This window comes from Drosophila sechellia, chromosome 2L (assembly GCF_004382195.2).
Source record: "Drosophila sechellia strain sech25 chromosome 2L, ASM438219v1, whole genome shotgun sequence".
NCBI classification, from domain to species: Eukaryota; Metazoa; Arthropoda; class Insecta; order Diptera; family Drosophilidae; genus Drosophila; species Drosophila sechellia.
In genome coordinates, this window is record NC_045949.1 from 20,309,655 (window position 1) to 20,325,255 (window position 15,601).

General features: G+C 46.9%; 4 protein-coding genes across 5 annotated transcripts; 2 read left to right on the top strand and 2 right to left on the bottom strand.

Annotated features, from left to right (window-relative positions):
* The first annotated feature begins 294 nt into the window (after nucleotides 1-294).
* LOC6618187 (importin subunit beta) lies at nucleotides 295-7,593 on the top strand. Of its 2 annotated transcripts, none has more exons than XM_002042426.2 (8): nucleotides 295-456; nucleotides 620-799; nucleotides 1,462-1,703; nucleotides 1,777-2,805; nucleotides 2,872-3,798; nucleotides 3,861-4,332; nucleotides 4,545-6,871; nucleotides 7,006-7,593. In XM_002042426.2, the coding sequence occupies exons 2-6, from the start codon at nucleotides 742-744 to the stop codon at nucleotides 4,257-4,259; spliced, it is 2,655 nt and encodes an 884-aa protein (XP_002042462.1). In that variant the 5' UTR covers nucleotides 295-456; nucleotides 620-741; the 3' UTR covers nucleotides 4,260-4,332; nucleotides 4,545-6,871; nucleotides 7,006-7,593. The 2 variants fall into 2 exon arrangements, with proteins under 2 accessions (XP_002042462.1, XP_032581835.1); XM_032725944.1 differs by lacking the exon at nucleotides 295-456 and adding an exon at nucleotides 496-533.
* A 786-nt stretch (nucleotides 7,594-8,379) lies between these two features.
* Nucleotides 8,380-9,687, bottom strand: LOC6618188 (alpha-methylacyl-CoA racemase). The gene is made up of 2 exons (XM_002042427.2): nucleotides 9,557-9,687; nucleotides 8,380-9,471 (listed from the first exon to the last, which is right to left on the bottom strand). Exons 1-2 carry the CDS (start codon nucleotides 9,662-9,664, stop codon nucleotides 8,455-8,457), a joined length of 1,125 nt encoding a protein of 374 aa, XP_002042463.1. The 5' UTR covers nucleotides 9,665-9,687; the 3' UTR covers nucleotides 8,380-8,454.
* A 274-nt stretch (nucleotides 9,688-9,961) lies between these two features.
* LOC6618189 (guanine nucleotide-binding protein-like 1) lies at nucleotides 9,962-12,152 on the top strand. Its single transcript, XM_002042428.2, has 4 exons — nucleotides 9,962-10,174; nucleotides 10,265-10,593; nucleotides 10,658-11,849; nucleotides 11,917-12,152. The coding sequence occupies exons 1-4, from the start codon at nucleotides 10,096-10,098 to the stop codon at nucleotides 12,042-12,044; spliced, it is 1,728 nt and encodes a 575-aa protein (XP_002042464.1). The 5' UTR covers nucleotides 9,962-10,095; the 3' UTR covers nucleotides 12,045-12,152.
* LOC6618190 (ATP-dependent DNA/RNA helicase DHX36) lies at nucleotides 12,065-15,348 on the bottom strand. The gene is made up of 6 exons (XM_002042429.2): nucleotides 13,433-15,348; nucleotides 12,979-13,371; nucleotides 12,811-12,924; nucleotides 12,484-12,756; nucleotides 12,299-12,427; nucleotides 12,065-12,240 (listed from the first exon to the last, which is right to left on the bottom strand). Exons 1-6 carry the CDS (start codon nucleotides 15,262-15,264, stop codon nucleotides 12,162-12,164), a joined length of 2,820 nt encoding a protein of 939 aa, XP_002042465.1. The 5' UTR covers nucleotides 15,265-15,348; the 3' UTR covers nucleotides 12,065-12,161.
* Nucleotides 15,349-15,601: the final 253 nt, after the last annotated feature.

Consider the following 15,601-nt stretch of genomic DNA (forward strand, 5'->3'; position numbering starts at 1 on the left):
TTGTGTTGTTGCCCTAACATTCAAATTAACGATTAATTTTGTAGCTTCTGAGCCTGAGAACATTTTCGATAAGATCCAACATTTAAATTTAACGCGTTTTAATATAATTGGTAAGTAATTCGGTCTTGTCGTTCCTGACAAATAATAAAATTTGTCCAATGGTTGCACATTTCCTGCGCATTTAATATTGAATTAATACGTTATTGGATTTAAAAATTATCGATAGTCGAATAAAGCATTCGAATAGGTGTCGCCTGTTTCATCGAAACTCAGTATTATCAAATAAAAATCGGCTTTCGTTTCAGCGGAGACACAAGAAATATAGTCTGCCATTCCCGAAAAGCAGATAAACAGAGGTTCTGCAACCGTTAAATAGGCGTACAATAATATAACTTAGTAAATCGCAGTTAGGAATCCCGCGCTTTTTTACCGTTCCCGAAAAAACCAAACAACAATGTGAGTAGAATGAAGAGTTCCACGGAACGCGCTTGTTGTGTGTGTGTGCGAAAAAATCAATTCTTGGGACGATCAAGGTGTTGCAACCTGTCGAAATAAAATAAAAGCCAGCCTCAGCGGAGTAGCCCACTAACTTTACCTCCTTTGTCTCCACCATTTGCAGCCGACAGACAAGCTAGTTGTCTAGTAATTACGCAAAAATTCCATCACCCACACAGACGCACGAGCTGCAGAAAGAAACGGAAAGTGAAGTAGAAATCATATAGAGAGAAAAAGAGCAAAGACATGACTTCCGATATCGCCATGCAATTGATTGCCATTTTGGAGAAGACGGTGTCGCCAGGTGAGTTTCCCCACTGCTACAAACGTGTGTGTATAGATCTGAAAAATATGGATTTTTCTTCGATTGGCGGGAGGGACGCGCGTTATATGTTGCGCAGGGTTGCAATAGGCGCTCGCATATGTTTGGTTGCTAGGGGCCTCCGCACACATGTGCATCCACGTACATACTCCCATCTTCCCCTTGGCGGCGCGTCTGTATGTATTCGCAATGCTTGCGCTCCTACAATTAAGGATGTACGAATCGCCTGCGACATAACCTCACTAACTCTAGGAATCACTGAGGCGTCGCTTCGGAGTCACCATCGCATGCTTGGCGGCCAGTTCTTCCGGTTGCTGATAAGTAATGCGCCTTGCCTGAAGATTTCATGCTCCACCGCCGCAATTCAGAAGAATTCGACTAGACCTCACTGCTTAGTTCTTTATATGCATACACTTTTTTGACCATCCATTGTATTCTTATTAAATAATATTCTCCTTACCTTTATGAAAGTTTATATATTGCCTACACATTCGCAAAAGTAAATCGTTGTAAAATCCAATGGCCTTAACCCAAAGCTTTAAGCCGACCAATAAATGGTGGTCTAGGCACGACCACAAATACCATCTTTCGTTGACATAATTGGAAATTCAAAATTTGTAACCAACCAATTGACGCACTTCCAGACAAAAATGAACTGCTATCGGCGAAGAACTTTCTGGAGCAGGCGGCGGCCAGCAACCTACCCGAGTTTCTCAAGGCGCTATCAGAGATCCTGGTGAACACGACCAACAGCGCAGTGGCGCGAATGGCAGCCGGTCTCCAGCTGAAGAACCACCTGACCAGCAAGGACGAGAAGGTCAGCCAACAGTACCAGGAGCGCTGGCATCAGTTTCCCAGCGAGATCCGCGAGTTGATCAAGAATAACGTGAGTTACAAACGCTGATGTTGAAACATATGATTTGTACAATTGGCACTGAATAACTGCGACTTGCTTTCAGATCCTGGCTGCTTTGGGTACCGAGAACACCCGGCCCTCCTGCGCAGCCCAGTGCGTGGCCTATGTGGCCGTAATCGAGCTGCCGATAAACCGCTGGCCCATACTCATCCAGACACTGGTGAACAAGGTGGTCAGCGATGGATCCAGCGAGATGCATCGCGAGTCGGCGTTGGAGGCCATTGGCTACATTTGCCAGGACATTCGTTTCGGCGTCATGGAGAACCAGTCTAACGAGGTGCTGACTGCTATTATTCACGGCATGCGAAAGGTAGAGCCGAGCAATCATGTACGCTTGGCGGCCACCACGGCTCTTCACAACTCGTTGGAGTTCACCAAATCGAACTTTGAGAAGGACATGGAGCGCAACTTCATCATGGAGGTGGTGTGCGAGGCCACTCAGTGCCAGGACTCGCAAATCTGCGTCGCCGCTCTGCAGTGTCTGGTGAAAATTATGACCCTTTACTACCAGTACATGGAGCCCTACATGGCACAGGCTCTCTTCCCTATTACTTTGGCGGCCATGAAGTCTGATAACGATGCTGTAGCGCTGCAGGGCATAGAGTTCTGGTCGAACGTCTGCGATGAGGAGATAGATCTGGCCATCGAAAGCCAGGAGGCCACTGATCAGGGCCGCGCTCCGCAGAGAGTGTCCAAGCACTATGCTCGCGGTGCTCTGCAGTTCGTGACGCCGGTGCTCGTCGAGAAACTAACCAAGCAGGACGAGTGCGATGACGAGGACACCTGGAGCCCGGCGAAGGCCGCCTCCGTTTGCCTCATGGTGCTGGCCACCTGTTGCGAGGACGAGATCGTGCCCCATGTGCTTCCCTTCATCAAGGAGAACATCGAGTCACCTAATTGGCGATTCCGCGACGCAGCGGTGATGACTTTCGGCTCCGTGCTGAATGGATTGGAGACCAATACCTTAAAGCCGCTCGTGGAGCAGGCCATGCCCACGCTCATTCGACTGATGTACGACTCCAGCGTTATCGTGCGCGATACCATCGCCTGGACATTCGGACGCATTTGCGATGTTCGTAGGGTTGATTTTTATGGTGATTCATATTGTTACTAACCTTCTACTGCTCTCTTCTGACAGATAATTCCCGAGGCGGCTATCAACGAGACATATCTTCAAACGCTTCTGGAGTGCTTCGTGAAGAGCCTGAAGTCGGAGCCCCGTGTAGCGGCCAACGTGTGCTGGGCCTTCATTGGCCTTTCCGATGCCGCTTGCGAGGCCGCGGTCACCAACGAGGGAGAGACTCCGGAGACGTACGCCCTGTCCCCGTACTTTGAGTACATCATTACCCAGCTGCTGGAGACCACTGACCGATCGGACGGAGCTCAAGCCAATTTGCGGTGTGCGGCTTATCAGGCACTAATGGATATGATCAAGAACTCTCCCTTGGATTGCTACTTGGTGGTCCAGCGCACCACACTGGTGATTTTGGAGCGTTTGAACCAAGTGATGCAGATGGAAACGCAGATTAACAATCACAGCGATCGTAATCAGTTCAACGACCTACAATCGCTTCTGTGCGCCACTCTGCAAAGCGTTTTAAGAAAGGTCCACGAGCAGGATGCTCCTCAAATTTCCGATGCCATCATGACCGCTCTGCTGACCATGTTCACTTCAAGTGCTGGAAAGTCGGGTGTAGTGCAGGAGGAGGCCTTCCTTGCCGTTTCGACACTGGTTGAACTTTTGGGAGCTCAGTTTGCCAAGTACTTACCCGCTTTCAAGGACTTCCTCGTCATGGGTCTAAAGAACTTCCAGGAGTACCAGGTCTGCTGCGCAGCAATTGGTCTCACCGGCGACATTTTCCGCGCCCTTAAGGACCTAATGGTGCCATACGCCAACGAAATTATGACCGTATTGATTAACAATCTTACGGAGCCGACTATCCATCGAACCGTCAAGCCGCAGGTTCTGTCTGCTTTCGGGGATATTGCGTTGAGCATAGGCAGCCACTTCCTGCCATACTTGAGCATGGTCCTAGACATGTTGCGCGTTGCGTCCAATCTGCAGGTTAGGTTACAACACGAATGGTATATGAGGCAATCGTTAACACTTTCTATATTAATTTTCAGACGGACGCCAACAATTTCGATATGAACGAATACATCAGCGAGCTGCGTGAAAGCATCCTTGAAGCCTACACTGGCATCATCCAGGGCCTTAAGGGCGTTGACCAGACTGCCCATCCAGACGTTATGCACATGGAGCCCCACCTGATGCACATTATTTCGTTCATCAAGCGCATCGCTCAGGAGGGCGACGTGTCCGACTCGATGTTGGCCAGTGCCGCTGGCTTCATTGGCGATCTGTGCACTTCGTTTGGTCCGCGGCTATACCCGCTGCTGGATGATGCCATCATTACCCAATTCCTTGCCGAGGGCAAGCGCTCCAAGGCGCAGCGCACCAAGATGCTGTGCACCTGGGCCGTCAAAGAGATCAAAAAAATCAATACCCAGGTCATCACGCAGTAGGCCGCCTGCTAGAGGTTAATGTTTCTCAGCTTCCCACCAGACCCTCAAGATTGTGTGTAATGCAGTCAAAGTGGTGAGTGCACGACATTTCCACTATGTATTTCGTCATCGAACGAGTGGTTACCTGGGATGTGTCGATTCTTGGCAAGTGCCTCTTGAAAGAATTCAAAAAAAAAAATTCCTTTAATACTATTATATTTGTAATGGCGCTTGCACCAAAATCGACTATCCTACTGATTGATCCGAGTTTATTTTTAATTTTCACACATTTCTCTATTTTTGCAGTCCAGTCTGAATTCTCTGATTAAAAGAATCTATCTGCTAAGTTTGTTTGTCCGATCTATTGTTGCTGTGCAACTTCTAAATGCTAAGACCACTTGTTTATAAAACTCCTCCCCACTAGCTGTAAGCGCAATTCGATCCACTGTTTCGACTCAATATTTTAATTAAGGTCTGTTAATATTCGTGTGAGTTTAATTATCCCTTACATATGCCTATTGTCCTCGCTCGGTAATGCAGATCCCAAAACGAACTACCCATTGATTAGAGCGCTTCGCAATTGATAGTTCCTGCTGTACATTCTTACAAGCCGGCTTTGATGGCAGTTTAGTTTTGGGTAGGCTACGGCAACCAGCGCTTTGTTAACCCGATTTTAAGCATTACCAAATTATGTTACTCAAATTATGTAAAATTCAAAATTACTTATAAAAATCGGTAGAAAATAATTGATTTGATAAGAACAAATACATTGAATGCATTGCTGCCCCTTTGGAAACATTAACTTGTAGCGGATTTAAGAGCCACACTTTAGGATCTAAGAACTCATGTATCTACCCACTAGCCCACTAGCGCAACAAAAAAAAATATATTCTAAGAATGAATGTGTGAACCAAACCGAACCGAATGTGATGGAGTGAACCATATGGCTGAGAGCGAGTATGTACCACCTAGACTTTATAAGATGCGTGCCTGTGGTCCGACCCCTACCCCCATGCCAATAGTTATGCTGTGATGGATGCTTGCGAGGAACTGTGTCTATGTACGTGGTATTTTGATTGCGACCAACCCCCCGAAATGTTTGGCGCGCGTGTGCATCGGCGTGTTGTGTGATATTATGGATTAAGCGTAAGAACTTTTCTAGTGAAACGAATGATTTTAGACATAAGCGAAACCAAACAGCAATTCAAAAAGATTTTAAACGGACTTGAATTTAAATTTACAAGCAAACGAAACGAATGAAAACAAACCGAAACTAAACTAAACTAAATGTAAAACACTGAAAAGATGACTGAAAACGAAACCCAAACTAGAAACTAAAACGAATTACGAATACGAAATGACTTAGGGACGTACAAAGGCGTCGGCGTGGCTGTTTAGAAGACCCAGATCCTAACTTACTTTAAAGACAGAACCCCACATTTAAGTCAGCCTCGCTCGAAGCCCACGGAAGCACGAACTTTGCAAATTATTTTACTTTTTTTGTGTGTATACGATTTAGTGTGCTCTCATTAATTCCAACCAATGACGCTTAGTTGGCCCCTCATTTTACATTTTGTAGTTACCTTAAATGGGGAGAACAGCAACGAGAAACAAAAAAAACAGCAAAACAACAACCAAGCAACTACCTGCAGCACACACGCAATACTTGTATAATTAATATATTTATTAGGTAAACGCAACTACTAAAACTAAATGCGCAACGGACCAGGGTATACAAAAACATAACTACTTACAAAAAAACGCAGAGTTGCTGGAAAATTTATAGCAACCAATCCAAGAGCTTCTTAAAGTGTGTTTTTTAAATATTTCACTGAATGTTTCGATCGAAACTATTTTCCAGCATTCTTTTGATGCCTTGGGAGGAGGAGAGATTCGAAGTTGCTGCAAATTCTCTGGCAACCTGCAAACCATAAGATACATAGAGATATAGAACGCATAAAGACAAGACCACGTGACAGCTTGATAGGACAAACAGCGATACACACTTGATTTAGTTGTTTTATCATATACAAACCATACAAAAACATAACCAGAAACTACCTTACGAAAAAGACGCGACTGTGAACTATGAGAAGAGTAAATGGAGGATACAAATGAAGTCGAAAGCAACCGTTTAAAATCTTTTCACAACTTTAGATTACAATGCGAACACGTGAAAACCAGAATGAAGTGAACTATTGTGAACTACTAGTTTATATATAAGCGCACATTGTAACCAAGTGTTGGTAAATTATGTTTGAATCTCGTCTAGAAGTCTTCGAATGAATTCTAAGGCTCATCAAGTTGCCATTTCAAAGCGAAATAATCTCATTGGTAATATTTGTCTAGTTTCGCAATAAAGTATCGCACAGCCGTCCAAGAACGAAGGAAATCACTCAGAGAAAAAGGAAAGTTTGTTTTATCAGATTTGAACATATCAGAAATTGGAATTTGAAATGGCAGCTTAGAGCACTTGATGAAAACGTGAAATTGCCAACATTAATTAGATAAACACTAATATTAGCTATGAATGATCGGATGCGGATGATACAGATGATGAGTGACTTGACTCCGAATCTTTGGAAAATCGAAAGCTGAGCAACGCCCACTGGAATGGCTGTGGCATGCAACGTGTAAGTGATGCCTCGAATTTTGAATTCACTCTAGCAACTTAAGTTAGCTGATATACGTAGAAGACTTACATGCCTTCACACAATCCAAGCGCCATCGTTGCTAATAATCACATTTATCAACCTTTCTCCCGCAGGTGTGTTGATTGAGTATGATGTGATGCTTGGTTCTTGGTGCTGAATATTATGCGGATGACACTTGAGCACTGAATGAAGATTATGATATATATGAATTGGAAAAGTGTGATGCTTGTCGATGGTTGTTTATGGGAGTGACTGATGGTGGGAGGAGTACGTCTAGCAACAAACTTAAACATGTCACGCCACTCATTTAGCACAAATTTCTACCTTTTATACATACCACCCACATTTGTCAGTTTTACAAAGCGTAAGAGTAGTGTGTTTGGAACTGTGACTGAGTAAATTTGTATGTAACCATTCCAAAAGCAAATATAAATCATTACAACAATTGAGGGACTAACGAGTTTCTTACACCTAGCTGTTAAGAAGAGTGTTCATGTCACTAGAGTAAGCCAGGGAATTGGCGAACGGTTGAGGGGCAAGCTCCAATAAAAAGGCATGGTGGTGGATGGACCCATTTTTTGGCACCCCACTATGCAAGCTAAGGGTTTTCAATGGGCTTGCCCCTTGACCCGTGCCGTCTGTGCGAATGGTCGTCGTCTGATTTAAGCTTAAAACCCAATAAACTAAAAACGCAACTGTAACTTTGCCTGTGATTCAGTCGATCATCTGTGTGTGGAGTGTACGCTGTGTGAAAGACCTGTGTGGATATATGTATAATGATATCTGTGAAGTAAGAGAAAGCACCCCGCGCAGCAGAGAAGCGATATTTTTTTGTAAACATTTAAAGGATTGCAAGTGAATGCACAAATGCAAGAAGGTGTGAGCTGAAACAAATGAGAAACGTAACATATGGTACTGATTTTTATACTGAGAACTGAGACTTACTATATATACATACGAACAGCAAATAACAACGCAACCTACTTACTTACCCAAGGACTCACGAGGATTACTTTACGCGGGACTCTACGTACATACGTACATACACTAGAACAATACTACACACGAAACGCCAACGCCAACTAGTGAAATTTACACCTCACCCACACATTGCCTACTCACACAACACCAACGTACATATGAGCAATATAATCGATTATGATTATCTAAATATACACGGACACGGAGACGCTGACGCGCGGTGCTTTAGCCGGAACTAAACTTAGTATATGTGCTACTCGGTATGCTAGTTAATGCTGACTTAGTCATTAAGTAGGGATGCGCGAGAGAACCTTTGATCACGATTGCGATTATGTTACGTTACTTAGTATGCTGTATTACCAACTACAAACAATGAAAACCTCTCTGAATATCAAAGTGCGGCCTAACTGTTCCGAAACAAATTGTATGACTGATAGTTTGTACGCGAAATTTTAGCAAATGTAATCTGTGTCTGTGTGCAAGAGCGAGAATAAAAGAATTTTGAGTGCAAGAGCAACAAGAAATGTGTTTTATTCCGATGACATCCGGGCGGGGGTAGCACATCCTACGGGGTTGGCATCCTACAGCTTGGCCCTCTCTGGAAGGGTGAGTACCCCCGAGTCGAGCAAATCTTTTAGTTCGTCGGGCTTAAGATCTAGTTCGTCCATCATCCACTCCACCTGAGCACCATCAGTTGCCTTGGGCAGCTTTCCCGGAGTTCTGCTCAGGACTGGAGCAGGACGTGGCGTCGCTGTATCCTCCGTCACCTCGAACGAATTCCTCTGCATATTGTGATCGTGTCTGTGAACCTCGCGGTAATCCAGAACGGGATAGACACAGGCGTCGATATCCTCAAATATTTGCGACCATTCAGCTTGGGTCTTGGAGAGGAAAGCCTCAGTCAGAAGCTTCTTTCCCCGAGCCTGATGCTCCTCGCCAAACTGACTGACATCTTCGGGCAGTTTCAAGCGCTGTTTTAGCAGCTCAAAGAACTGCGGTTCCAGGGCGCCGACGGACATGTAGCGGCCGTCTTTGGTTTCGTACGTGTCGTAAAAGTACGATCCACCATCAACGAGATTGTCACCCCGCTCCCTCCCCCAAATATCCAGTTTCTGGGACATAAACAGCCAACTGGCCACATAGGCAGCGCCCTCAACCATCGAGGCGTCCACTACTTGGCCTCTTCCCGACCTGTGGCGCTCCAAGAGGGCAAGGCAGATTCCCAGAGCGCACATCAAACTGCCGCCAGCGAAATCGCCCAGAATATTAATGGGTGCAGTGACCTTTTCGTTGCGCCTGCCCAGCATGGACAGCACTCCCGATAAGGCCGCGTAGTTGATGTCGTGTCCCGCCCGTGGCGCCAGTCTTCCATGCTGGCCGAAGCCGGTGAGGCGGGCATAAATCAGGCGGGGATTGGCTGTGCACAAGTCGGTGGGACCCAGATTCAGTTTCTCCATCACGCCCGGTCGAAAGGGTTCGATGAGCACATCGCACTTCTTGGCCAGGTTTTGCACCACTTGCTGACTTTTCGGGTTCTTCAGATCCAGGCAAAGTGTGCGCTTTCCCTGCTGCAGTACATCCAAAGGGTTTTCTATCACCTGAACGAGAAGGGAACATGGATTCGCATTTGAAAATCAGATTTGGTGATCGGTTCATTGAATGTAACGCCCAGTTGGATTTTACCTTATCGATGCGGGTGACGGTGGCTCCGAAGTCGGTTAGGATCTTCCCACAAAACGGTCCTGGTGCTAAACCCACGAATTCGAGTACCCTGATGCCTTTAAGTGGCATCTTTGAAGGAGTTTTGACGGAAAAAGTAATAAGAAAATTAAGTGCACTTTGAACGGCATTGGAGCAGAGATGCCAACTTGTAGGTGATTTTTTATAATCTCACGAGACAAGGAGTCGAATTAAATAACTTGAACCTCCAGTTCCGGTCTCGCATTCATTTTTGTTGATAAAAATTAATCTTGATAACTCAAAAAGAGCCACATGAAATGACCAGTGACAGTTTATATTTATTTACGTGATTTTCGTGACTCAACTGTCGAGCTCGACAACCCGGTGCTCTCGGTGCTGCCAACTGGTGCGAAACTTTTAATTCGCCAAAGGGAAAAGCCGCAACAACATTCAATCCCAATTAACTACAAATAACAGTTGGCCGCCGCTGCTGGACGAAACCAAATTGACCGGGAGTGAGACCAGGACGTGACCCAAAAACCATGCCACAGCAACGGCGCAAGGTGGCCTTCAGCGGCAAGAAGAAGAAGGACCAGATGCTGCAGAAGCGCAACACAAAAGGTGAGAAAACGGAGATTGTGTGCCCACCTGTGAAAAGGGGCGTAAGGCTGGAAAATCGAAGCGGATGACTAACAATTGTTACGCCGGCAGGTCCGCCGAAGTATCTGAGGAGCACGCAGGAGTCGTACGAGGACAGCGATGTGCCGGAAACGACCAGGAAACTCATGGAGCAGCCTTTTGCGCGCGGCGGAAACCGAAACAAGAACGTCAATCGCTATAATCTGCAATTCTACCAGGAGGGCAAAAAAGAACTGGAGCAGATGAAACAGGAGGGCTTTAAACCGTTCGAGAAACTCAGTCCCGCTCAGCGGGAAGTGGACGACCGATACTTTGCCGGCTGCGACTTCCCAGTTCGTCCACCTTGGACGCTGACGGAGTCCAAGGAACAGCTTGATCGCACCGAGAATCGCTACTTTAAGGTAGGTCAGTCTACTGGCGACTTCGGTAGTAATATTTACACATCCATTAATAATCTTTTGTCAGGAATACGTAGACGATCTGCAGAAGAAGCAGCGTGCTGGAGACTCGAAGGAGCTTTCCCTGTTTGAACTGAATCTGGAAACCTGGCGTCAGCTATGGCGAGTCCTGGAGTTCTCGGACATCCTGCTTATCATTGTGGACGTACGCTATGCCACGCTGATGTTTCCACCCTCCCTATACGACTATATTATCAACACGCTAAAGAAACATGCGATAGTGGTGTTTAACAAGGTGGATCTAGTCGACCCGGATGCGGTGGTGGCTTGGAGGCAATACTTCCGCGAACGTTACCCCCAGCTACCAGTGGTGCTCTTTGCATCCTTCCTCCCGCGATCCCGCAAAGGAAGCCAACGAGGTCCGCAGGCTCATCGCAGGAGCATGGAAGGAGTGTATAATATCTACAAGGAATGCCAGCGCTATGTCCAGGGAGAGGTGGATCTAACGGCTTGGGAGCAGAAGATACGAGAGGACATGCGTAGTGATCAGCTGGACATCATGGATGAAATATCAACGGCCGTGGAGGGTGAACTCAAGATCAGCAGCAGCATCGACACCACGCCACACGAGCACGTTAAGTATCACAGCGGGGTCCTGACCATTGGCTGCGTTGGATTTCCCAATGTCGGAAAGTCGTCGCTAATCAATGCCTTGAAGGGACGCAAGGTGGTCAGCGTTAGTCGCACGCCCGGACATACGAAGCACTTTCAGACGATTTTCCTCACCCCACTTGTTCGCCTCTGTGACTGTCCCGGTCTAGTCTTTCCCTCGAGTACTCCCAAAAGCCTGCAAGTGCTCTTGGGCAGTTTCCCCATATCCCAACTGGCTGTTCCCTACCGCTCCCTGAAGTTCCTCGGCGAACATCTTAATCTACCGCAGCTTTTGCGTCTCCACCTGCCCGAGGATTACGATGAATGGTCTGCGGTGGCCATCTCCGATGCTTGGGCATATAAGAGGGGATTCCTCACCGCCAAGGCAGCCAGGCCGGATCGCTACCGGGCCGCGAATCATATCCTTCGCATGTGCCTGGCCGGCCAACAGCTGTTGGTATTGCAGTTTTATCCGCCCGGATTTGAGGAGCGACGTGAGCACTGGCTTCAGCATCCCGATGTGGCGGAGGTCAAGAAGTACCAGCAAGTCGAATTAGATGAGCCGGAGAGCGAGACCAACGGCGACACATCATCCGTCTGCTCGGATAGTGAGTAGCTAACAAATCCCCAGACTAAAAACTAAACTAGTTTTTATATAATCCATCATTTTTTTAGCTGCCGACAGCGAGGACGAAGACGAGGACAGCTCCAATGACGAGACCAATGCTGATGAGGAGGAATGCGCCATCGAGGAGGACGCACCCAGGTCTCGGAACGTGTTTGCTCTGCTGGAGGACGATTAAAAGTTGCATTTACCAAGCGATTTTGTTACTGCATCACTAGTTTGCACCTATAATTTATTATTACGCTATATAATGTTTTGCTAACAATAAACTACAACACCAAGCTAAGGAGGCAGATTAGATGTCATCGATTTCATCGGATGAAATATATACCTCGCCGAGTCTTTCGTCCAGCGAGAGAAGCAATTCAATGGCTCTGTGCGGAAATAAAAACGTGTTTATTGTTGTTAAGTGGAACTTGGGTTAAGACTAACTTGATCAACTGCTTCTCATATCCGTTCTCCTCGATCGGCGCCGGATAGCAAGCCTTTTTGAGCAGAAGCTTCTCCAAATAGCTTCTTAATTCAATGACTACGTCGGCAGTTTCCTGATTGCATTTAAAGCTAAGGAAGAAAATAAGTTTAATTTATCTTATTGAAAATATATATGTTATACCCACTAGTATGTCTTGGCCACGCACAGATACGGCGTATTTTGGGTCACTCCCGCTTCCACGCCATCTCCGAAAATGATCAGTGCCATGGGAAAAACCATTGTGGAGTCGAGCAGAAAAAGATCGGTGGACTTCTGCCGCTGGAAGTAGACAAAGTATGCCGAGTCAAAGCCACTCTCTCCGCTGTTCACCGAGGAGGGATGGAAGTTAACGCGGCGTCCATCGTCCGTTGCCATGGTGTGGATAGCGCGTACTCTATTCCTGATCTGCCGTGACTTTCTGCACAAAATTGTGGATTAGTTAATGCCGCTATTGTTATTAGGTGGTATCTACCGCAAGTGAGCCATGTTGGGATAGAGTCCCGCTCCTATAATGGCCCTCAGTAGGGGAATCTTCTCAGAACTCTTGTTGGAAGCAGCATCCTGGCATTTGGGGGATGCAAGAAATCTGAAATAAGGTAAGTAGCTTAGTTTACGCAAGCCAGTCACAGTACGAACTTACTTGTAGTTGTAGAGCAGCTCACTGAACTGATTCTTCATCCTCTCCAACTGCTGCAGTGTCATGGAGCTGAGGAAATTATTATAGCAGAAGTCTCGTTCGGCGTGCGAATAGCGGCTATCGCGGTACGCAATAATGGTATTGTGCACCAGCAGGTGATCGCTCCGCATGTTTCGGGCCATTCTCCGCTTGACTTCATCCACTCGACTCTCTTTACCCAAAGGCGAGTAGAAGGGGGACTTAAAGGACAAGGCAGCCGCCGCCGAAGTGATGGGATCCAAGCAACAGAAGAGCGCCGACATCAGGATCATTTTTCCCATCTGCGGATCAATGGGCAGCTTTGCCAAGTGCATGCCCAGTGGAGTGAGGGTACCCGTCTGGTCCAACGCCTCGATGCTGTTCAATTAAAGTGTTAAATTATAAGTGCAAAACCAAGGGGCCAAACTACTAAACCCACCGCTTCAGCAGTTCCACTCCGATCTTGATGGCCTCGGGATTGGGGGCATTAATAAGAGTTTGCAGGAACCGATACGGATCATCGATGTGCAGCAGCTTGAGGCTTAAAATTATGGATTCCAGCTTTGAGCGCAGTATCTCCGGCGTCGGAATATCGTCCATGAGATCCTCTCTAGCGCGGGAGAACAGATTATAGCATATGCCCGGCCGCACTCGACCTGCTCTGCCTTTCCGCTGCTGGGTATTTGCCTTGGTCACCCAAACCTCATCCAACGACTGTATGTTCGTTTCGATGTCATAGTTGGTGGCCTTCGTCCGGCCAGAGTTTATCACATAAACCACATCGTCAATGGTCACAGACGTTTCGGCGATAATTGTAGAGATAATGACCTTACGCTGTCCCGCCGGTGGTCGCCTGAATACTGCCTGCTGTTCCCCTGATTGCATTAGGGAATGCAATGGAAAGACGGCCATATGATCCCGCCACCTTTGGCCCTTCGGAGTCTTTGGTTTATCCAGGATATTGTACAGTTGGGAGATCTTATCATAACCAGGCAGGAATACTAATATGGCACCCTCTGGTTCGTTTTCGCATATGTAGTAAACCAAATCGGCTATAAAATCAATGTCCTCGCAGCCCTCCGACTCCGGCAAACGCAGCTTGTCGAGCACACGATTATCGTACGAATTCCTGATGCGTCGTAGATACGGTTCTATCATAGCCTCGTGCTTCATCCTGCGCTCAGGCGGACCCCGCTTGGGGCGACGATCGCGGGACTTTTGGAACTCGTAGTTCGTCTTGGACAGAATATCCTCCAAGTAGAGCATCTTCACGGGAAACATCACGCCCTCGATGCGGAACATGGGACAGTTGTTAAAGTAGTCACAGAAATCCTGCTCCCGTACAGTTGCACTCATCAGGATCACCTTTAGATCGGGTCTGTGTGGCAGGATAACCTTTAGTAGACCCATTAGGAGATCTGTTTCCACGCTGCGTTCGTGGATCTCATCCAGGATCAAGACACTTAAACTGTGCATCAGTGGATCCGATTGAAGCTGCTGCAGTAGAACCCCTGTGGTGCAGTACGTGATGGAGGCTCTCTCCCTGGCCTTCCTGCTCTCTAGGCGAATCTGGTAGCCTACCGAATTGCCCAGGCTCTCGCAGCGCTCGTAACTTACCCACTCGGCAATGGCGATGGCTGAAATCCTTCGTGGCTGAGTGCAAACGATGCGACAGGACGAGGCACATCCGCGGGAAATGGCGTCGTCGAGGAGGATTTGAGGCACCTGAGTGGTCTTGCCACATCCAGTGCTCCCTACAATTAGTATTACTTGGTTTTCCCGCACAGCATGGATAATATTATCGGCGTATTTCATAGTGGGCAGTTTTCTCCGTGCTGCCAGACGTTTCTTGGCATTCTCCTCCAACTGGCTTTGCTCCAGTTCCAGCTGCAGTCTCTCGTCCAGCTTGGGGTTTATCCAGTCCAGATTCGCGTTCCGTTCCTTGGTCTCCGCCACGAATTCTTCAAAGTTTACACTTAAAAGGTGGCGAAACTGTTGCTCAAACTTAGCATCCACATTTTTGTCTTCCCTGGCAGGTGCCCGCCTATAGTCCTCCATCAGCTCCTTCACACGCTCCAGCACTCCACCGGGAGCACTGACATTGCAGCCCAAGCGGATTTGCGGCTCCTTTGATTCCGCATCCTCGCCGCGGTCCTTCTTTTTTTGCCGGGCAAGATTGCGATAGTACAAACCGATGTCCTTGCCCCTGAGACCCGGTGGACGGTTGCCCTTGCGGGCGCGAGAGCCGGAAGAGTCCGTATCGCGCTGCATCTCGTTCAATTTAGTTGAAGGAATTCAGAAGAAGAATTCCCAACCCGAAGTCAACAAAATTCATAGTGCTGTCGGACTGTCAAAATGTGCAAATCAGATGGACTAGGGCTGCCAACTTAATTATATACACCTATTGTGTTACGGTAAAAGTTAATTTTTAAATATAATAATTTTATTCAAATAAAATTGGTTTCATTAAAAAGACGAAGTAAAATAAAATAAAAATCATAAATAAGTGATAAAAACTGGCTTGCAGCTTATTGTTTGGTTCAAGTACAGGCTAAATCCACCGAGATTATTTTTCTATAACCGCTGAAATCGGAGTGGTTTCATTCAG

What these genes read in the sequence shown, in the direction of transcription:
- LOC6618189 (XM_002042428.2), top strand. Translation starts at nt 10,096, where the DNA reads ATGCCACAGCAACGGCGCAAGGTGGCCTTCAGCGGCAAGAAGAAGAAG. An exon ending in GCAGAAGCGCAACACAAAAG is followed by an intron (nt 10,175 to 10,264) that starts GTGAGAAAACGG and finishes TTACGCCGGCAG; the next exon opens with GTCCGCCGAAGTATCTGAGG. An exon ending in CCGAGAATCGCTACTTTAAG is followed by an intron (nt 10,594 to 10,657) that starts GTAGGTCAGTCT and finishes ATCTTTTGTCAG; the next exon opens with GAATACGTAGACGATCTGCA.
- LOC6618190 (XM_002042429.2), bottom strand. Translation starts at nt 15,264, where the DNA reads ATGCAGCGCGATACGGACTCTTCCGGCTCTCGCGCCCGCAAGGGCAAC. An exon ending in TGCGTGGCCAAGACATACTA is followed by an intron (nt 12,428 to 12,483) that starts GTGGGTATAACA and finishes TTTCTTCCTTAG; the next exon opens with CTTTAAATGCAATCAGGAAA. An exon ending in TATGAGAAGCAGTTGATCAA is followed by an intron (nt 12,241 to 12,298) that starts GTTAGTCTTAAC and finishes ATTTCCGCACAG; the next exon opens with AGCCATTGAATTGCTTCTCT.
- LOC6618188 (XM_002042427.2), bottom strand. Translation starts at nt 9,664, where the DNA reads ATGCCACTTAAAGGCATCAGGGTACTCGAATTCGTGGGTTTAGCACCA. An exon ending in CCGTCACCCGCATCGATAAG is followed by an intron (nt 9,472 to 9,556) that starts GTAAAATCCAAC and finishes CTTCTCGTTCAG; the next exon opens with GTGATAGAAAACCCTTTGGA.
- LOC6618187 (XM_002042426.2), top strand. Translation starts at nt 742, where the DNA reads ATGACTTCCGATATCGCCATGCAATTGATTGCCATTTTGGAGAAGACG. An exon ending in GGAGAAGACGGTGTCGCCAG is followed by an intron (nt 800 to 1,461) that starts GTGAGTTTCCCC and finishes ACGCACTTCCAG; the next exon opens with ACAAAAATGAACTGCTATCG. An exon ending in CATTCGGACGCATTTGCGAT is followed by an intron (nt 2,806 to 2,871) that starts GTTCGTAGGGTT and finishes CTCTTCTGACAG; the next exon opens with ATAATTCCCGAGGCGGCTAT.